This window comes from Peromyscus eremicus, chromosome 14 (assembly GCF_949786415.1).
Source record: "Peromyscus eremicus chromosome 14, PerEre_H2_v1, whole genome shotgun sequence".
Lineage (NCBI taxonomy): Eukaryota > Metazoa > Chordata > Mammalia > Rodentia > Cricetidae > Peromyscus > Peromyscus eremicus.
This window is the reverse complement of record NC_081430.1, coordinates 40,607,526-40,629,471: the sequence shown is the minus strand read 5'-3', so window position 1 is coordinate 40,629,471 and position 21,946 is coordinate 40,607,526. Positions and strand designations below refer to the sequence as shown.

Sequence of the window (21,946 nt, the reverse complement as noted above, 5' to 3'; positions counted from 1 at the left end):
TTGCTATAGATCTGAGACAGGGGTCTCTGTATGTAGCCCTTGCTGGCCTGGAACTCTATAGAGAGTCGTAAATTCACAGACATCCACCAGCCTTCACCACCACACCTGGCTCAGATAAATTTTTAAGAAATATGAAACAATTTTGTGTGGCAAATGTATATGACATAGTTTAAATTACCTGCTTTCTTAAACAATGACTATAGAATCAGACCGTGCTATACATGTGGCTCTAAGTAATGCACCAAGGACTGCTAAAGCTTACGAAGTTTTGAGTCCGTGCAGACTGATTCCCGACAGCTCCTTCCTGCTTCGTGTTCTTTATAATCAGCTACCCTCCCCCTTTATTCTGTAATCACTTGTTAGTGGTGAGACTACCTCATTCTTGTTAAGATTATGTTCCAAATAAAGCTGACATTGGTTCTGAGTGAAAACTGATGAGGACTACGTACATGCTTCATTTGTAAAGTTCATGGCACTCCCTTGGTTGCTCTAGGAACATTCTTGTCTCGTACTTAGCTATAAACTGCTTGTTGGAGTACAAGTTGTGGATCGAAGGACAGCAGAATTGTATTCTGAGTGTAGTTGACTTTATGTGGCACAAGAACACCACAGAACCCTGTGGTGTTGTCTTCTCACATGAAGGTGTCTTACAGGGTTACCGGTACTGGGCCGGCATCGGAGTCCTCCAGAGTTGTGAGTCAGCACTGACCCATTATCGCCTTGTTGCCAATCATGGTACCTGTTTTATTTTTCTCTTCCACCCTCTAGAAATAAAGTGCAATTCATTTTAAATATATATGTTCTGGTTGTAGTAGTTCGAATATTGCAAATGACTCTCTGAAGTGTACTTATCATTTAACTACTTTAGTTATCAAGAAAGACATTCCTTTCACACTTTGTTCTTAAACATGTTGTAGTGGAAGTCTGATTTATTAATGGGTTATTATGCTGTCACCTGTAGACTACTACAGAAGTAGTACCCTTAGCACCATGTCTGTCAGCATCTGCTTGCTACAGTTGTTACCTGCTCCTCTGACTTCACCTCCCGTTCCTATTTGTCCCCCTCCATCAGTTGCTAGCGATATCTCCCTAACTGGAGGCTCTGTGGTCCAGAGAATACGGCTGCCTGATGAAGTGGAAAACCCAGGGATGAACAGTGGGATGCTGGAAGAAGATTTGATTCAGTATTACCAGTTCCTAGCTGAGAAGGGTGACGTCCAAGCACAGGTATGTGTCGGCATCGGGGAATGTCTACTGCATTGTCTACTTAATCCGGGAGGGAGGGCCAAGCACCCACATCTGTGAGTAACATTGTCTTTGCTCTGAGTAATTACTAGCTTTGTTCTAGAGTCACCAGTGGGTCCTTTAGAAAAAGAACATCCCACATTCTCAACACCTTTTTTCCTATTACAGTCACAGCTATTTGAGATATATGGAAATAAGTAATAAGTACTAAGAATAGTTTCAGGCTCACAGAAGGAAGTCTTGAGTTAATACTATAGAGAATAGTAGAGCTGAATGTTACCTGTGGAAGTTAGAAGACAACTATCCGTCCATTTTAAAGTCTTTCTTTCGCACTGGGTGTATTTTGGTTTAAATGTTGTGTTACTTGCTCCCTTTGTCTTGCTCTTCTGCACTCCCTTTCCTCTGCTTTCTTGCCTTGTTTTTTGTGCTTTCTACCGTTGCCTCTCCTCCTTCATGAGCAGGACAGTCGGGCCCTCTTCGTGGTACCTAGAAACAGCCCCACAGCTCCACCTCTCTAGTCCAGTGGATAAGCACATCACCGTTCCCAGGACAACACAGAGACCTTAAAATATGCTGAGCATGGTTGAATTCTCCATGGTGTTGTGAACCTCACATTTTTCTTTTATACAGCACATATTAGTTTAAAATTATTCACAGATTTGCCTTTTCTTTGTTTTTATTTCTTCATATCTAAGCTTCTTGGATAATTATTTTCGTTGGCTGAAGAGCATCCTTTAGTATTTCCTTTAGAGCATGTTCACTGAGTTCAGCATAATTCATCTAAAACCTTTTAGGAACCAGGGTGATGAGTCCATAGATAAAGTACTTGCTGTACAAGTGTGTGACCAGAGTTCCTATGCCCAGAACCCACACAAATGCCGGGTGGGTGTGGTTCCTGCCTACAGGTCTAGCACTCAGGAAGCAGCCACAAGACCCCCAGAGCAAGCTGACTGGCTAGGGTGATGTTGTTGAGAGAACCTGCCTCCGAGAATAAGATGGAGAGCAGTTGAGGAGGAATCCTGATATCGAGCTCAGGCCTCCACCTGTGTACACATGCACCTGCACACCTGTGCCCTTACATGTAAACATGCATACACTCACAAACACTGCCTGTGTATACAGAAAAATGCTCTTGATTTCAGAAGAACACTGTTTGTTTTAAAGCATCCCTTTTTAGTTCTTGGAAATTTGAGGATAACTAAGAGAGAATAACTACTCAGGATTAAGGACTAGATTTCTAGTCTTTTGAATGATGAACGGAGCCTGTTTCCTTCCAGCTGTTGGTCTGATTCTCATTGTATGCCAGATGCTCACTTTCACGTGTACATCGTTTTTGTTGCTTTTCAGGTTGGCCTGGGACAACTGCATCTGCACGGAGGGCGCGGAGTAGAACAGAATCACCAGGTAACCACCCTACTGTTCGGCTTTGCTGCACTGTAGCCTAAAATGGTGCTGTGTGGATGGTCTTTGCTAATGAGGCTCATTTCAACCTGTGTCACAAGTGAACTCTCAAGACCTACCTGATGGCCGATAAAACGCATGAATAGACCTCAGAAGGGCCAGAAAGATTTCACTTTTTATCGTTTGTGTGTGTGTGTGTGTGTGTGTGTGTGTGTGTGTGTGTGTGTGTAGGTGCCAATGCGGCAGCCTAAAAAGGATGTTAGATACCCTGGAGCTGGAGTTACAGGTGTGGGTGCTAAAAACTGTACTCAGGTCCTGTGGGAGAAGGCAGCATGTGCTCTCAACTGCTGAGCTATCTCTCCAGCACCGGATCTTATTACTCTTAAACTTAGCTCTTAGTACTGCCCCAAACATGCAAGCACATCTTGATTTTTTGTTAGGTATATAATAGAAGTGAGTCTTAGACACCTTTTGGGTCTGGAGAGATGACTCAGAAGAGTTCTTGCTGCTCTTACAAATAACCTGAGTTCTGTTCCCAGTACCCATGTCCACAGTTTAGAGCTGCCTGTAACTCCAGTTCCAAAGGATCTGATACTTTTCAGGGCCCTGCAGTTACCCACACTCAGGTACACATACCACACTCAGATACACACACATACTCAAAATTAAAAATTAATTTTTTTCAAAGAGCAAAGGAAGCCATAAAAAAGGGATACCTTTTAAAAATTATAGGTCTGAGGAAGATGTTAATTATTAGAAATCAGAAGCATGCAACCATTCCAGTGCGATCTATAGCTGCTCACCAAGTTTTACCTGCTCTCTGTCCTAAATATAACTCATCTCTTCCCTTCTCTCCATTGTTACACCTGTCACTTGTGTGACTCATCTGCCACCTGCAGGTTCTAGGTCTCTGTCTGTTTCTGTAAACACAGCCCCTGATTGCGTGGTTCACCGAAAACTTGTCAGTGCTGGCCCTGTGGGTTCCAGTAGCTTCAAGATTTGCGCTTTACCATGACCTCCAAGACCTCATTCAGCCTCTGTGCCTCTCCAGCCTCTTGCTATGTCACAGCACCCAGAATTTTCTAAGGTCTCCCTTAAGCCCCATCCCCACTCCAGAGAAAGGTCACATACGACAAAGGATGCCTGAAAAATATGTGCTCTTTGTGATCCTTGTCCAGAGCAAATTAATTGGTTATGTAACCTTTTCCTCTGCTCCAACCTAAGTTCAAGAAAGCACAGTCATGTCAGCCTTGTCTACCACTTTATTCCAGCCCCCAGCAGAGCCTAGCACATAGTAAGTTGTCCAGAAGTATTTGTCAAACCCATAGGACTCTTATTTTGCTGTCCTACGAGTTAACTAGTTATTTCAACTTTAAGAATTAAATTGTCACAAAGACACTTACCACTGACTATGCCAAACGCCTGTGGGTTTTCTTTAGTCGGGCAGCTTGTGGCAGCTGTCATTGTCTCTTGGTCACTAGAGTGTCTGAGGTTCACTGCTACTTACCACAAGTAATGAGAGAGCAGGGTTCCGAGGTCGCTTGGCCAGAGCTCTTGCATAGCAAGAGCTGCGAATGTTCTTGTGCTGTGTGCTGCTTACCTGTAAAGCAGCTCTACAACGGGAGGATGTTTCACCAGCCTCACAAAAGAAAGAAAAGGATTTTCCAGCATGTGTTTACATCAATTCAGCAAACATTTCCATTCCTACTATGTGCCAGTCACTGCCAGGTTTTCAGAATACAGTACTGGACAGAAAGCTTTGGTCATTGTCCTTACTGGAGTTTCAAGTCCACTGGAATATTGGTTAGTTTTTAAATGACTGCACCAACAAATAGCAAGCATTTAAAGTTGTAATGGCTGTTTCAAAGCAGAATCGAGGGATATAATAAGTAAGGGAAGGGGGCAACCAGCTGTCAGCGAAGACTTCTTTAGGGAGAAGAAGGTGGCATGTTGACACTGGAGGTTGAGCCATTCCAGTACAAAAGGAACACTGTGTGCACGGGCCCTGGGGCAGAAGGGAGCAGGGCTGGTATGCCCATGGTGCTGACGTCAGAGGATATAATGTAGTTCTGAGACATGTGGTGCTCGCTCCTGTCAACTTAACCTCTGCACTGCAAGGGACTCTTAGAGCCAGCACAATCGGATTTGAGAACATTGACTTTTGCTGCCATGTGGAGAATGAGTTAGTAGAATCCCAAAATACCATAATCAGGGAAATCGAAGAGGAGACTATTCCAGAGGTTCATGCAAGAGAAAATAAAATGTGGACTAGAACCATGGTATAGGCAGTTAGTAGATGGATTTAACGTATGCTTTATGAGTTCCATAATTAGACTAGTTTGGTGCTAGGAAGTATAAATTTAGAAGTTCCAGTATCTGGATGACATGTGAAACCGTAGAGTAGGTAAGGCTGCTTAGAGAACATAAATGAGAATGGCGTTGTCAGTTGCACCTTGGAGAACTTTTAAGTATAGAAGATAGAGTAAGAACTAGCAAAGGTGACTGTGGATAGTGCAGGTTCAGACAGGGTTAAGGAAGCCAGGAAAGGGTGCATGTGAAGCCAAGCTAAGGAGTGTTTCCCAGAGAGTGAGGTAGACTATGTCGGATGCCACTTAGAAGTGGAGTGAGGGGAGAGACTTCTACTCACTGTGAGATGTAGCTGGAGAATTTCTCTCCAGCTCCCATCACCAAGTCCCGCCAGTCCCAGAGCCCACTTATAAAATAAACACACAGACTCTTATATTATTTAAACTGCTTGGCCATTAGCTCAGGCCTGTCATTGTCTAGCTCTTACTCTTATATTTAGCCCATTTCTATTAATCTTTACTTTGCCACGTGGCTCATGGCTTACCAGTACTTTATATCTTCCTTGTCCTGGCGGCAGCTCCAGGCAGTCTCTCCCTTCCCTTCCTGTTCCCTCAATTCTCTTCTTTGTTAGTCCCACCTATACTTCCTGTCTGGCTATTGGCCAATCAGAGTTTATTTACATATAGTGATATCCACAGCAGTGAAAAGGTTATAGGTAGCTTAAAGAGCTTCCTTTCGGAAGTAGTTGGTGGAAGGCACTCAAGCTTGTAGAGTGGAGTGGTGTCCTGGAGAGGATTCACTGGAGAAGCTGCGCTGTGAATGAAGTAGCTCGTCTCTTCATTGAAGAGAATCTGAAACTCTGAAGAAAAGATGCAGCTTGTATTTTTTTGTTTTGTTGGGTTTTTGTTTTTTTTTTTTTTTGATAATAGATTAGGAGAATGTACTTGAATGAGAAAGATTAGAAAAGGAAGAGATTAAATCATGAACAGGGGTGAGGACTAACCAGCGGTAGAAGATCTTAACAAAAGTGAGCCATGGTAGAATTGAGTTGAGAAAGGTGAGGACTAACCAGCGGTAGAAGATCCTTAACAAAAGTCAGCCATGGTAATGTTGAGTTGAGAGGGGTGGTAATGAATGTCTTCCAGCACCAGTGAGTTTAGTTATATGACTTTAAATACAGCCAACACCTTTTCTCTACGTAATACAAAAAGAAATTGTATTCTAGAATATGCCCCATGCCCTGTGAGTGTCTGTTAGTTTTGTCCTTTCTCCCAGGTGCCAGTGATAAAGTAGACATATGAAGCTGAGCTGCCTAGAGCTTATGCACACTGCCTGTAATAAAGATGTCCTCTCACCTGAACTTTAGGGAACACAAGACATTTCTTTGTGGTCATAAAAACTTCTAGATACATACATTTCTGTTTGAAATCTGATAACTGGATAGTCTTGTTTTTAAAGATGTTTTATTATAATAAGACTTTTTTTTCCTGGTGTTCTGAAATATGTGTTTTGGTTAAAACAGACTCTGTTAAAAACTCAGTATTTTTATAAATTCTTCTCTTACAGAGAGCATTTGACTACTTCAACTTAGCAGCAAATGCTGGCAATTCACATGCTATGGCCTTCCTGGGAAAGGTACTGTATACCCTGCAGTTATGTTAAGTAACAGCAAAATAAAATTTCCAGTACAAGTGGATCTTGTCTTGTCTTAAGGTGTGAAGCACTTCCTCAGACCACTCAGACACAGCATTTGCTCCTAAGTGTATCCACTGTCTGAGCTGCTAGTACTATATCGATTGTATGCAGTGATGAGGCCTGTACTGCTGCATGGTACACAGGCTTTTGCTAAGACTCATAGTTGTCTATTTCTTTCCATGCTTGAGTAAGAGAATTTTTTGGTGTTTATGTGCAGATCTCTTCATTGTCTTAAATATGATAGTTGTTAGCACCTCTCAGTGTAGTTTGTTCTTGTTGTTGTTGTTTTGTGTTTTTGAGCAAGGAAACATTTACATCTAAAAACTAATGAATAGATTCTGTGTCAAGAAAGAAGTCTATTTTCATTATTTTAACATTAATACAGTATAAACTGACAGTTGTTCCTGTTTAACCAGATCCTAAGGTAAGGAAGTTCAGGTGGAGTCTAAGGATTTTACAGATAGGAAAGTCTCATCCAGACTCACTACATGACCATAGCTAGCTCACTGGGAGCTGGAACATTGTGTGCAAGCATTCCAGTGTTACACAGCATGAACTGTGTTGTGGTGGTGCTGTGGTGGTGAGGATGTCAGCCTTCCAGCATCATAACACAGGAATCTTTTTTCTTGATCTGTTTTTGTTAAGATTTAAAGTCTTTTTATTCCCAACAGTTTTACTTTTTCCTTAAATTACTAATTAATCCTAGATCGAAAAGCAACCTTAGTGCTGTTTCCTTATATTTTATATTATTATATATTATATGATGAGAAGCAGTGTTGACCATTTGTTTTCCTTTCTTCAAAGGCCTTACCTAATCCTGTAAATCATTAGTGTTTAGACCTTGTTAAATAACTTTTAGTCACTTGTTGTTTTTGTGTATGTGCACACATGGAACATGTGTGTGTAGGTGTGCATGCACATATGTGTGCCTGTATATAGACGCCAGAACATAGTCTAGAGCATCATCCACCTTATTTTTGAGACAGGGTCTCTCACTGGCCTGGAACTTATAAGTAGGCCACATTGGCCGTCCAGCGATGCTCTGGGATCTGCCTGTCTGCCTCGCAGGCCCTGAGACTGCAGGTCCATGACATTGTGCCCAGCTTCTTTACACTTGGGCTCTCGGTTCTAACTTAAGTCTTCATGCTTGTAGCAGGCATTGTACCAACCGAGCTATCCCCCAGCCCACCTTTTAGGGGCAGCCTAGTAGAGGAAAGGGGAAAGCAGACACTGTGACTCTTAACAATGTGTTTGTACTAATGGGATTAGTCATCTGTTCTCAACCAAATTTTAGCCACCTGACTGCCCTGGGTTAAAGATTTCTTTTCCTGGCCTGGTGAGATGGTTCAGCAGATAAAGACAACCCCCAGGACCCAGACTGTGGATGGAGAAGAACAAGTTGTCCTTGGACCTCCACACATACACCGTGTTACATATGTGCCCACCCACAAGCACACACAAGCAAATGTAATTTTTTTTAATGTTTTAAGATTTCTTGAGGCAGTCATTAACTGCTTTATATATTCAAGTCTATACCTAAGTCATATATTTAATAGAAAACCAGATACTTAAAAATATTTAAGTATTTACCAATAAATGTTTGCTTTAAATTCTGCACCTTCCTATGAAGAATTCTAAACTTTGTGGGATAATTCCGTGAGAGCTAATAAAAATGAAAATGAGATGAGAAATGAAAAAAACTTACCTGGAGAAGGGGTGACAGCTCCGTGTGAACTTGGGGTCTGTTTTCCAGATGTACTCTGAAGGAAGTGACATCGTGCCTCAGAGTAACGAGACAGCACTTCACTACTTCAAGAAAGCTGCTGACATGGTGAGACTTCCCACTCAGTGTGTTGTTTACCGTGTTACTAGTGTTTAAGGAATGGACTATGTCGGAGGACTAGTCCTAGCCAACCCATGCCCTAAGTTACTGGAAGTGCTTACAGATACCTGATGAGTTGACCGGAAAAGCTTTCCCAATAAAAGCAGTTTCTGTTTTAGGAACTAGGTGGGTGAATGTTGACTATGTTTACATTTCTTCAAAGTGTTTCCCAAATAGGAGATTAGGTTTTTAGCTATGAAATTGGGATTTATATACCCCACCTCAGTCAGTTTAAAAGCTTCCAAAATCTAGTTCTACTGATAACCATGATACACAATTTAGGCTTTCTTTGACGCGGGGGGGGGGGGGGGGGGGGGGGGGGACACACACATGTAGGATGCTTAAGGCCCCGTATGCTTCCTGTGTGTTCACTGACCTCTTCCCAACTACGTATTACTGTGCATCACAGCATCAATTGAGTGTTTTCCTGAGGGATGCTGTGACACAGTTTTTTTTTTTAATGTCATCCATCCCTCTGTGTTTGGGTGAATTCTAGAATTTTCGGTTTTGCATCTCAAAATACTGTCTTTGCTGTGTGCCACTGAACTAATCTTAAGTATCATTACCACCTAGTAGCATTGTTGCTGTAAATGTATGACTGTTGACTCTGCTCCATAGCATTGCCCTTCCTGTCCTGTTAGGACAGGAAGTGACCAATAAATAAATAACTCAGATGTGACCTGCTTTTAATTTTGGTGAAATATGTTAGTCATATTTGTGTCAAATTCATGGTAATGATGGTCATAAGTCAGGTCACAGATTTGATCCTAGAGTCATTTAATGTTTTAATCTTTGAAAACAAATTACTGGTAGCCCTCTAGTGTCTAAAAGTCAAGTTATGTGTACTCTGAATAAAAGGGAAAAGTTTGTTTTAATTGGAAGCTAAAACATATTTCAATATGCTTCAGATTATTTCTTCTGCAGTCATTTTCCTCCCCTGTGTTATGATGAGCTCTTCTCATGTCTGATTTCTCTGGTTTACAGGGCAACCCTGTGGGACAGAGCGGCCTTGGAATGGCCTACCTCTATGGAAGAGGAGTTCAAGTTGTAAGTGTGTGTGTGGCATGCTGAGTTTAGGAAGCAGTCAGCCAGTGCGGGCAGGAGGGATTCCTCGAGTAGCTCCCTGTCCAGCCCTTCAGAGCCCTCCCTGCAGGCAGCCAAGCCCTTTCCTGCTGTCTCTGAGTCGGCTTGTTCCCATGCCGTGCCTCACACCTCACCTGACTGTCTTCTTAGGCCAGCTCCGTCTCTGGACAGCTGAGGGCTAGAGTTGTTTCTCATTCTTCGTGTCTGCTTTCTACACTCTGCACTCTTCCCATTGCTCCAGGACTTTCTTCCTTGCCTGCTTCTTTACTCACCGCTAAGAAGGCATTCAAGTCTCCTCTATTTAGAAGAGAGAGGCTTTCCCTTCTGCCCTTTGCTCCTTCTAGCTTCTGCCTCTCTTCTCTCCAGTCCTTCGCTGAAAGCCAAGTGTCTCCAAAGAGTGAACCTTAGTAAGCCACTTTAGTTCTTAGTTGTCAGGTTTCTGTCTCATAACCAGGTCACCAGTCACCTCCTAAATGTCAGTGTTGTGTCTATAAGCACTTGTTTGTCCTTGGCCATTGTCTCATGGTAGATGTCCCTGAATCCTGATGTTATTCCAACCAACATACTTTTCTGTGTCTGAAACTAAGAACTGGGTCTTAAAAACTGATCTATGTTTATTTATTCTCTAACATAAAAGACAGTGATAACTTTGACTCCTGGTCATTAGGATATCAAAATTCAGAGTAATGTATTTAATTTTTCCTATGGTTACATATAATATATGGGATCTAAGAACATAGCATCTTGTAGTGTAGACAAGGAGGGAGCAAATAAGGAGAAAATAATATTCCTTACTTAGTGTTAGAAAAATTGAGGTTTAAAGGGATAAGGTGGTTAGTAAAAAGAGTTTTTCTTAATTCCTATTCTGGTATTCTATTTGTGTTTATGCTTTCTGAGAGCAGACATATAAGTTGGTTCACAAAACTCTTATTTGCTTTTCTTTATAATATGAGACCCTAACTCCCCTGTAACCTGAAGCATTAATGGCTATTTTTTTAAATCATAAGATGGTCCTTTTAAAGTGGTCTTTTGAGAATATATATACTTTGTTCTTACAGAGAATGACTCTGTACTTCCAAGTGTATCAGTCTTCCGTGCTTTCTTACCATTTGACATCTTGTTCTGCAGAATTATGACCTGGCACTCAAGTATTTCCAGAAAGCTGCTGAGCAAGGCTGGGTGGATGGGCAGCTGCAGCTTGGCTCTATGTACTACAGTAGGTATCATCGGAGAGGTAGTGATGGCTAGAACAATCTAGCTTTCCACTAGATAGCACTGGGGTGTGGAAGTGGGAGGCTCGATTCTGGTGACTTACTATTCTACCAATTCAGTTACTTACGCATCTTCTCATCACAATTTGTACTCATCTACATTAATATATTAATCTGCATTGGTGAGATTGACGTGTATTGTTGGGTAAGAATTCTGACTTTCAGAAGTTAGTCCTCCTAGAGAAAGTTTCTCTGGTGCCTCACTAAATCCTGTTGAAGACTGCTCACCTTTCATTTGCTTTGTTTGTCTTGCAGATGGCATTGGAGTCAAGAGGGATTATAAGCAGGCCTTGAAGTATTTTAATTTAGCTTCTCAAGGAGGCCATATCTTGGCTTTCTACAACCTAGCACAGATGCATGCCAGCGGCACAGGGGTGATGAGATCCTGTCACACTGCGGTGGAGGTGAGGGCTTGTCTGCAGCCTGTTTGTGGGAAATGGGTTTGCCCCCTGGAAAGGCCTGCCCTTTCCATTCTGCTTCCCGTGACCTGATTCTCCCATGGCAGAAGCTCACTCAGTTCACTAGGATTGATATTCTGAGGGAAGAAACTGGAGATCTATGCATACTGTCGAGCTTACCTCTTGGTTCCTGGAGTAAGCCGTGTGTGGGAAGCTCAATGTAGGCATCAACAGTATCTGTAGCTCTTCCTGCGTATATGATACACAGTATCAAACTAAAGAGTCCTTGAAGGAGGTATGCAAAGGGCAAAGCCAGCATCTCCTGACTGGGACTGCTTCCCTTTAGCTCTCACACCTGTCCTTGGAGGAACATTGGTAAAAGTTTAACACCGATTTGGAAATCCTTCTTTGCTTTATTTAGTGTCCTCACTTATAAAATGGGGACGTTAATAGGACTCACCTCACGAACAGCTCCTCAGGTAGAAGAATGTGCTAATACCTGTAATACACAGAAATCACTAGAGTCACCCCCCGCCACGGTAAATAATCTGTAGGTTGCTGGTCTTTTTGCAGTGTGTTTGCTTCCAAAGGGTAAGGAAAGCCAGCTGCCAACAAGTCATGGAGCAAACTTAATCAGCTCCAGCCAAGAGGCAGAGGTGGTTTTCTAGCAGTCATGTCGTTTTGCTTTTCCTCTTCACACAGTTGTTTAAGAACGTGTGTGAGCGAGGCCGCTGGTCCGAGAGGCTGATGACTGCCTACAACAGCTATAAAGATGGGGACTATAATGCTGCGGTGATCCAGTACCTCCTGCTGGCTGAGCAGGGCTATGAAGTGGCACAAAGCAACGCGGCCTTCATCCTAGACCAGAGTAAGGTCCACTTGGGTCCTGCTGCAGCCATAACCACATTCGATGATACATTACAGAAATGAACTGAATACAGAACTGCCCTTTCCCTACCCCAGACCCCTGGACTAGTCTCAGTATTTGGCTGTGGCTAAAACCTGATCCCGGATGTAGCATCATCCTGAGTCAGTGATTCCTTTGAACCCAGTATCTTTTCTTCTGATATTTATTTATGGCCCACACTAGCTTCATCTCTTGGCTGTGCTCCATGTAGGCACCCTGGGTTGCAAATGAAAACACTTGACTTTTGTTTCACGTCTTTCCCGTAGGAGAAGCAACCATTGTAGGTGAGAATGAAACTTACCCCAGAGCTTTGCTGCATTGGAACAGGGCCGCCTCACAAGGTGAGTGGCTAGTTGTTGGAATGAGAGTCTTACCCAGGTGTAGCTAAAGTTTTCCTGCCTGGCCCACAGTCAGGACAAATCTCTCTCACCTGCCAGTCTCACAGCCACTCAGACCCAACCAAGTAAACACAGAGACTTATATTGCTTACAAACTGTATGGCCATGGCAGGCTTCTTGCTTACTGTTCTTATATCTTAAATTAATCCATTTCTATAAATCTATACCTTGCCACATGGCTCGTGGCTTACCGGCATCTTCACATGCTGTTTCTCATCATGGCGGCTGGCAGTGTCTCTCTGACTCAGCCTTCCACTTCCCAGCTTTATTCTCCTCCTTGTCCCGCCTATACTTCCTGCCTGGCCACTGGCCAATCAGTGATTTATTTATTGACCAATCAGCAACACATTTGCCATACAGACCATCCCACAGCACCCAGGACTCTTCACTCTGTTGATGTTCATCTCTCATGAACCCTCAGAGATACCATTGCTTATCTTGCTTGTAACCAGTCTTCATTCCTAGATGAGTGGACAGTTGTTTTAGATTCACGTGACGTGATATGTGGAGCATGGTCCTTTGAAGGGTGGCAATAGTGAAACAGCACCACCTACCCGGCCTGCCTGCTCTGTGACTGTCACGTGCTTTCTGCAGAAGAGAGAATGTCTACTCTATTTTTTTTTTTTTTTTTTTTTTTTTTTGGTTTTTCAAGACAGGGTTTCTCTGTGTAGCTTTGTGCCTTTCCTGGAACTCGCTTTGGAGACCAGGCTGGCCTCAAACTCACAGAGATCCGCCTGCCTCTGCCTCCCGAGTGCTGAGATTAAAGGCGTGCGCCACCACTGCCCGGCGAGAATGTCTACTCTAAATGCTTGAACTTTAGAACTTGGCTGAGGGATCCGTTTAAAGTTTCCTACTATGAATGAAAATGGTGTGTCGTATGAGCCTGTTTATAAAATAAGTCTGATTTGTTCTGAGCACACGTCGTTTGTCAGCACTTTGCCTTTGACTTTGTTTCAGGCTACACTGTGGCTAGGATTAAACTTGGCGACTACCATTTCTATGGATTTGGCACCGATGTGGATTACGAGACTGCATTTATTCACTACCGCTTGGCTTCCGAGCAACAGCACAGTGCCCAAGCTATGTTTAACCTGGGCTACATGCACGAGAAGGGCCTAGGCATTAAACAGGTGAGCGTGGCATCAGAGCTGGCACTCGGGTGGCGTCGCTGAGACAAGGGGAGATGCTCGCACTGCACTGAAAGCAGTGCTGCTGGAATTCTGTCAAACTTGGGGCCACAGGAGGAGAAGCGGGTCTCTAGTATGTCCAAGGGCTGTCACTGCGTCTCAGTTCCAGCACACATGTGAGTGTGAGCACTGCTGCATTCTGGGTAACACTGCCCTGTTGGTAGCCTCTTGTTTCAGGAACTGTATCTACCGTCAGTCAACGCTGAATCATTTTGAAAGGGATTCGAATCTTTTCTACTGGTGAACTTTTTTCGGATGCCTTCACCTTCCTAATGAAATCTAATTTTCTTTAGAATGGTTCTGAGTTTTTGCTTATCTACCACAAAAGAATTTTGAGGAAGCATTACTACTTGCACACTTTGGAGTTAACGCTACGATAAAAGTTAAGAGTATTCAGAAAGGGAACCCAGGTTCAGCTTTTGAGAATAAGTAGTCAGATACAAAATTCATAATAATTCCAAATGGCATGATATAGTCATATATAGGGCATCCTAGTCACCGTTTCCATTTTTTTCCTACTTTGTAAATGAAGTAAAAACTACTAAAAACTAATCAGTGCAGCTGGGCATGGTGGCACATACCTGTAATTTCAGCAAGGGGAAACAAGAGGATCAGGTCAAGGTCTTCCTCGAGTACACACCTACTTCCGGCCAGTCTGAGCTACATGACACCTGTCTCAAAACAACAGCTCCAACAAAAGTCAGTCCAGTGAGCCGGGCTGGGGTGGCGCACGCCTTTAATCCCAGCACTCGGGAGGCAGAGGCAGGCAGACCTCTGTGAGTTCAAGGCCAGCTTGCTCTACAGAGTGAGTTCCAGGACTGCCAGGAATACAGAGAGAAACCCTATCTTGAAAAACAAAAAAAAAGTCAGTCCAGCATCAAGTAAATTGATACCAAAGTATGAAGCTTGATGATGATTGGAAAATATAATTCAAGATGTGGTTTGATGTAGTTGAATTACCCTGTTAAATCATCCACAGCACAAAATCTGTGGTAGCAATAAAGTTGGATCCAAGGTTTTGAAAGATTCAGTTGTCAAAAATGTTTACATTTGTATTTTTTCAATTGGATACTAACCGTACTTTTACTATTAATTAAAAGTGCTTTTCTTTTTAATGAATGGCACATTTGAAGACTGAGAATAAGGACTGATGGAAAGTAACTGCTTCTGTTTCAATCTGTATGGAGGATGTAATTTCTGGTGTTCTCCTTCCATCATGGGGCAGAATTGGTCATGACTGGGGTCACCCTCTTCAGAAACATTGTAGCAAATCCCCTGTGGCAGTTTGTATCAGTCAGTACAACAGCCTCCTCCTAAGGCAGCTTGTGTTCTCTGAGGTTTTCCCAACCCTGGGCAATACATTGAGGAAGGATAGGTCTGTCAGGCTGGAGCAGTCCTTTGCTGAGACAGGTTACAGGAACACAGAGTTGACTCCAGGCATTTCTGTCTTAGAAAAACATGTAGTAGAAGTTAAGAGATCCCCAAATAGATCCCCCTACTTCTCTAGGAAAGGACCAGCTGGAGACTCATGAATGTCCTACCCAGTGTGAACTAAACCAGAGCTGCTTTTACTGACTAAAGTGTTAAGTCAAAGATTAGCTTGAAACTTAAAGGCTTTCCTTGGAAATCTCCGGGTCAGGAATATTATGTGTTAGGCGAATACCTGAATCCAGTGTGTCTACACATAAAATCTGATGTTACATTTCCTGATTTTAAATTTTCAAAATTATTTAATTAGATAATTACAGAAATTTTACCCAGATAAAGCTTGGGGTTTTCCTCTAGGTAGGAGACATTAATTTTAAATGGACTCTTGAAAGGTAGGACAATTTTTCTGGAACAAAATGAATACTTTTTGTATATTTTGACAAGAATGCATTTCCCTTTGTTTTCTGCACTGTAGGATATTCACCTTGCAAAACGTTTTTATGACATGGCAGCCGAGGCTAGCCCAGATGCACAAGTTCCTGTCTTCCTTGCACTCTGCAAATTGGGTGTCGTCTATTTCTTACAGTACATACGGGAAGCAAATGTAAGTGAGCTGGGTCTCTTAGTAAAAAATACTAATTATGTCACTTTCTCGGGCCTAGGGATTAAAAGTTGGGGGACACAAGGTCTCCCCTTCTTCCCAGGTAAAGTGCAGATGCATTCATCAGGTGGGGTGAAGTGTAGACCAGGCAATTAGTGGAGTTATCAAGTAGCACTCCTCAGTGTTCTTAGCATTCCAGCACTTACCGTTGGTGCAGCTGTTTTCTTCTTCAGGGAAAGCTGAGACCTGACTCGACACTTGGAAACAGTAATCAAAATTAAGTCAGGCGCATGCCTGGTAGACACTCAAACCAATACCGTGAGAAGAAAAAGATGGAGAGAAGTCGAGAGCTGAGTCACTGTACTTCTCATTCTTCCAGCGGTGAAACAGAAGTTAAAAATGCCACAGAGCTTTCTTCTCTGAATAGCCTGGAGTGCTTGAGTGTGTAATAGAATCTAACTAGGCAGTGGGTTACGTGTCCCCGTCAAAGCTGCCAACTTTAGTACCAAGACGCACATGTAAGTGCCCTGGTTCTGATGTCACTGGTTGAAGTTCCTTGGTAGCAAGAGTCAGTGCACTGTACTTCCTGCCAGATACTCTAACCAGCTCACAGTGAGGGCTGGCCATGGACAGAGACAGAGCAGTTGCCTGGCTTAGGGCTGGGCGTGGACAGAGACAGAGCAGTTGCCTGGCTTACTTACTATGCACAGCCAACATGAGGCGGCTTTCTGACTCTGCCAGGGCTGTCCCAGACTGCTGTCTTCTGCACTGGTCTTCAGTGATTGCAGACTAGGATTTAGTATGGTGGCATGCCACGGAGAGGGTACGTTCGCTGATTTTTTTTATACAGATCTACAGAAAGGACAGGAAGATTGCCAACTGAAACAAAAAAGAACAAAGCAATCCCAGCCTATAAAAACAAAATGCAAGAGTAATAAGTATTGATGATAAAAAAGGCCAGACTGGGTTAAAAGGCTCAAAATCCCCAGGGAACACAATCGTCTCCTGTAACTCTTTTCTAGAAAATTTAGTGCCTGTGCCTACAAATATGTATTACAGGAGTTTTTTTTTTGGGGGGGGGGCACAATTTTACAAAATCTCGTGGACTAAGAATATAACTCATAAGTTCAGATTTACGTGTGAAATAGTGTGCATTTCAGTTAAAACATAACCAAAGCCAGGCGGTCGTGGCACACACCTTTAATCCCACCACACAGGAGGCAGAGGCAGGCAGATCTCCGTGAGTTTGAGGTCAGCCTGGTCTACAAAGTGAGTTCCAGGACACCAGAGCTGCAACATAGAGAAATCCTGTTGGGGGGTGGGGGGGAGGACAACATAATCAAAAAGAGGTGTTTGTTCAACCAATGGACACCTGCTCCTGTAGTCTCAGTCATGTGGGAGAAGCACAGCTGTCTGTCGGGTAATCGAGTGGTCAGCTGGCCTGCTGTCACCGTGGACAGGTTAAAGATATGCCAGGAGGCAGATTTTTTTTTTTCAGTTTCTTTTGTTAACCTGGTGATCCTTTCAAATACCTACTGTGAGAAATAGCTGGAAATTGCTGCATTAGATTTCTGATGGAAAGAGTTCACTTGGTGTTGTCAACTATTAGGACACAGCAGCTCAGTTCTTGAGACACATCATTGTGGGCTGCAGCTGATGTATTTTAAACCCTTGTTAGAACCATTACAGTGTCCTAGAGTCCAAGTCTTCAAAGCTTGCTGCTTATCACTAGCTCTCATGTAACTGCTTTCAGAGTTCTTTCGCTGGCAATGAAGTGATAATACTTTCTGTGTCGTTCTCATTAAGATTCGAGATATTTTCACCCAACTGGATATGGACCAGCTTTTGGGACCCGAATGGGACCTTTACCTCATGACCATCATCGCACTGCTGTTGGGTACAGTCATAGCTTACAGGCAAAGACAGCACCAGGATATGCCAGCACCCAGGCCCCCGGGCCCACGGGCAGCTCCTCCCCAGCAGGACGGACCGCCAGAGCAGCAGGCGCCACAGTAGCAGCCACACGCCCGCCTGGGTCCGTGACCACTAGGGAGCTGCTTGCTGAGAACACTTGTATTTGGTCTAGGGCTCTGGATGGTGGCCACCTCCAGGAAGAGGCTCAAGGAAGTGTGGGGTCCCAGAAGCTGCCTAGAACCTGCTGCCTGCCTTTTCAGGGACGAGTAGCTCTCGCTGGAGCTACAGGAATGTTTGCTTCAGTGCCATATGGAATGACAACTCTCAGTGGCTTTCCTCTTTCCTCCTCCTTCTCTCTTGTTTCTGGAAACATACACAAGACACTCAAGTCATGTCTACCGTACCCACCTGTCTTTCCTGAGAGTCGTTTTGTCATCCTGTCAATGTAAGTTCCTACATCAATGTCTTTTAAGGTCCTGAGCATTGACAACCTGGGAAAATTCAGTTGCGAGTTTAAACCATAAAAAAAATGCTTAAGTCTGAGAATAGAACTTGCCTTTAAGTCAAAAACAGAACAAGCCAAACAGGACGTCTTCAGGGTGTTTGGGAAAGTGTACCAGTCTACCCCCAAGTACACATATTTGGCACTTTCTGTACTCAAAGGGACTATGGAGCGGTTTCCTGTACTGGCGACTGACACTTCCTAGCAGACTTTTCTTCTTCGAAGACCGAAAGGCTTTGCTCAAGAATTCTTTGTGACTCCACTTCTTGTGATGGAATAGAAGTAAAACTCAGTGAACTGACTCCTTGCACTCACATAGGAACTTGCCCCCAACTCCTCAGTGTGACTTGTTGGTTTTAGTATAGCGAGTAGTCCGGAAGCCAGAGGATGGACGAAATGGAAAAATCAGAAAACAGCCTTAAGCAGACTTCTGGGGGATGAGACACACCCTCCCACAGCTGATGCGTTACTCCCCAGGTTTCATATTACTTTTCATTTCTTTACAGAGAACAGAGAACCCTCTGAAAACCTTCGAATATGAAATACTATTGTCAGGATACAGCAGGCAGTAACTGACCTTGTAATACTAAAACTCAGATCGTTGAGGATGGGTTAGACCCAATGCATGGCGAACACCGAGGCCTGGGTGTACCATTCTGTATGATCTGGGAGCTTTTTCTTTGTGACAGTTTGGTGTGGCTGTAGAAAGTCAGCCACTTGCTTAGCTGTCATATTACCACCCTTCTGTTGGAAACATTAGGAAATGAAGGCTGTTATACTTGAACATTGCCTGCTTAAAAAGATACAGAAACAACAAACATTGAGAGCTTCACATAATCACCTATATGAAAGAAAGCCTAAGGTGAATTTGTGGTTTGTGTAAATGGCAGCATTCAGCAGCCACCGCCCCATAAGTGAACTGACACCAGCCTGGTCATAGTCACCTTTACATTTTCTTCTGTAATCCCTGTCTGCCGTGAAACTTGAGTTTATCACTTGTGGAGTTTGTAACACTTTTGGTTTGATGTTGGGATTATAATCAGAACTAGATTCAGTTCTTCTGTAATGAACATGAAGGCTTTAAATGTGAAGTTGTATTCTTTTGTGTGCTTACAGTATTATGGGATACCTGGTAAGCAAACTTTCCTCCCAGATATTTGCCTCCAAATTTGAAGAGGTGGCCACAGAGAGGCCATATGCATAAAAGATGATCTTTGAGAGGCAGCCAATGTTCCTCTCAAAAATATAATGTTGCTTTGGGCAGTGCCGGTAAATAGTAAGGCTTATTCGGTGTCCTGTGTTTAAAGATTAGATTGTAAGTGGTACAGTAAATCGGGGCCATCACTTCTGCCTCTCCTGCCAGCCCCACCCCCAGCCCAGCGTGATCCATGGTGGCAGCACTCTTCATTTAGAAGGTACTGTTTTAAGTTATTTAGAGGGACTGGGTACAGTGGTGTACCAGTAGTCCCAGCTCCTTATGGGGCTGAGGGAGGAAAATCGCTTTAGGCCAGGAGTTCAAGACCAGCCTAGGCAGCAAAACAAGACCCAGTCTCTAAAAACAAATAGTTGGGAAACTATAAGGTGACTGTGACTTCTGTGGTTTTCCTGTACCACCCATCTAATATCTCCTTGGACAGCCGCATTTTTGTGTCCATCTTTACTTCACTCAGAGAGTGCCTGGAGAAAATATTTCTTAAACTAGCATACACTACCTAAGGCTGGATGGGACCGCGTGGTCATGTCCTTTGTGTTAATGCTGCCGATGTCATTTCCCTGGCTTGTTTCCACCTTCTGTTTCCAACCTGGGTCATTTGCACCCAGAAGTCTGGGTAGCATGTTTGAAATAATTCAGTTCTTACGGCTTCTTTCAAAGATGGTCTCAAAATGCTTTACTCCTGTTCTCTTACTGCTCGTGGGACGTGGTACCTAAGCGAATAGGAATTGGGTTTGGTGTTTCTCTTAAAAAATAATGCACAGTACTTACTAATGGCATCCATTTGAATAAAGTGGCAATAAAGCTAGTTAATGTCAGTGACATTAAGCCAACTCCAGGATTCAGGAGTTTTAGCATTAGGATTTAGATTTACAGCTAGAGCGTGGCTTCCTTGCTCCCGGCCGCCCAACCCTCCTGCTGCCCTCTGGTGTCTTGTCCTCTCTTCGGCCCCTGCTCCCCTGTGTGCCTGCCCCATTGGGGAGCCTGCTGTTTCAGAGTCTGGAGACCACGGGTTTTACTTCAGCGGTGTTTTACAAAGGTGAAGTTTTTCTTTCTGATTTCTGGGTTTTCTTGGTTACTAGCCAATAGCACAGAAAAAGGTAAATCAAAGGCTGTTGTTTTGTTTTGTTTTGTTTTTTCAAAAATTCATTAACACCTAAACCAGATTCAGGTAAAAATACAGGTCCTAAATCTTGATATTCTTAAAAGTTTGTTCTTCTGAATATAAGATTAACTTCTGAACATTTTACCACTCACCTGCCTTGTCTCTGCCATGGAGAAGCACTGGAGACCCCCTTCAGGGATCAATCTGGTGCTGAGCCGATGGCTAGGTGTTCTAGACATAGAATTTGGTTTTGTTTGGCTGGTTGCTTGGTTTTTTTCCTCCCTTCTCGTTTGCTCCTTAGTGCTTGAAAGCACACATGTAGCCTCCAAATGTGGACCTCAGCTCTTCATGTGTGTGGCATTTGCACCAGTGTCTAATTCCATCTGCAAGACCTTCCTTTCCAGGGGTTTGGACTAACACTTCACATGTACATTTCAGAACAAGATGCTTCTGGTGGCCCACTCCCTGCCAAGAAGAGCAGGCTTGTATTTACTCCAGGAACAGCTGGTATTTGAAAGTGACTCTAAAGTATATTAGACAATATTATGGCCAGAGGTATACAAGAAATAACCAGAGCAAAAGAAAACTGTTTTATGCAAAAAAAAATTTTTTCATTAGTTATTGCTCAGATATGAGAGGAAAATATTCCTGGATGCTGTATTGTCTGGTTTTTAAATGGGTAGTGTTCTTTGAGGAGAAGCCAAGTGTCTCTACCCACAAGGGATTTCAAGAGAATTTGAAATAACCCCATATAACAATGATTTGTATCTAAAAGGGGCTGTTTACACATTTAGAAAATGATTTTGTATGCATAAGGGTCCTTTGGTTATGTGCAGGGAGCCATTCAGATGTGCTGTCTTTACTATTTATTGACGAACAATCTGACACTATTTCTCTTTTTATTTAAAAAGCAATGTTGACATGATCAAAGTATGACCACTATAAATGTTGAGGGAAGTTTTTAAAGAGCATAAGCTGGCATTGTGAAGGAACACCATAGTAGACTTTTGTAAATTTATTTTGTATGTAATGGGATGCAGTATAAAGGCTGGTGGAGTGTATTATAATTGTGTACACAAATCCTGTTAATAGAGAGATGTACAGATTCGTTTTGTACTGTATCTTGAAACTTGTGAAATAAAGATCCCACCTCTGGTTATCTGTCTGTGGTAGTGTGCCGTGCCCAAAGGCATTCCCATCCAGACTTCTGCTTTTAACCTAGAAGAGTCAACATTTTAGTGAGCCTTCTTGAAATTCAGAAACAACATTCTAGAATGCATTCTGGGGAAACTTGAATCTGTCTTTACTTTTTAACATCTGTCCATCAGATTCCCTTGAATTGAACATTGTCCTGTGAAGGACATGATTTTGCCAGGAAGTGATAACTATTTGTGGAATCTCTGGCGTTT

General features: G+C 43.1%; 1 protein-coding gene across 2 annotated transcripts in view; it reads left to right on the top strand.

Annotated features, from left to right (window-relative positions):
- Sel1l (SEL1L adaptor subunit of SYVN1 ubiquitin ligase) overlaps nucleotides 1-21,696 on the top strand; it is a 47,309-nt gene extending 25,613 nt beyond the window's left edge. For both annotated transcript variants that reach the window (XM_059279228.1, XM_059279227.1), the window contains exons 9-21: nucleotides 654-735; nucleotides 1,073-1,227; nucleotides 2,593-2,649; nucleotides 6,520-6,588; nucleotides 8,402-8,479; nucleotides 9,515-9,577; nucleotides 10,742-10,829; nucleotides 11,140-11,288; nucleotides 11,985-12,150; nucleotides 12,456-12,530; nucleotides 13,545-13,717; nucleotides 15,678-15,806; nucleotides 17,610-21,696. In XM_059279228.1, coding sequence (XP_059135211.1) covers nucleotides 654-735; nucleotides 1,073-1,227; nucleotides 2,593-2,649; nucleotides 6,520-6,588; nucleotides 8,402-8,479; nucleotides 9,515-9,577; nucleotides 10,742-10,829; nucleotides 11,140-11,288; nucleotides 11,985-12,150; nucleotides 12,456-12,530; nucleotides 13,545-13,717; nucleotides 15,678-15,806; nucleotides 17,610-17,819 — 1,494 coding nt within the window. In that variant the 3' untranslated portion in view covers nucleotides 17,820-21,696. The remainder of the gene's footprint in view (nucleotides 1-653; nucleotides 736-1,072; nucleotides 1,228-2,592; nucleotides 2,650-6,519; nucleotides 6,589-8,401; nucleotides 8,480-9,514; nucleotides 9,578-10,741; nucleotides 10,830-11,139; nucleotides 11,289-11,984; nucleotides 12,151-12,455; nucleotides 12,531-13,544; nucleotides 13,718-15,677; nucleotides 15,807-17,609) is intronic.
- The last annotated feature ends 250 nt before the right edge of the window (nucleotides 21,697-21,946 follow it).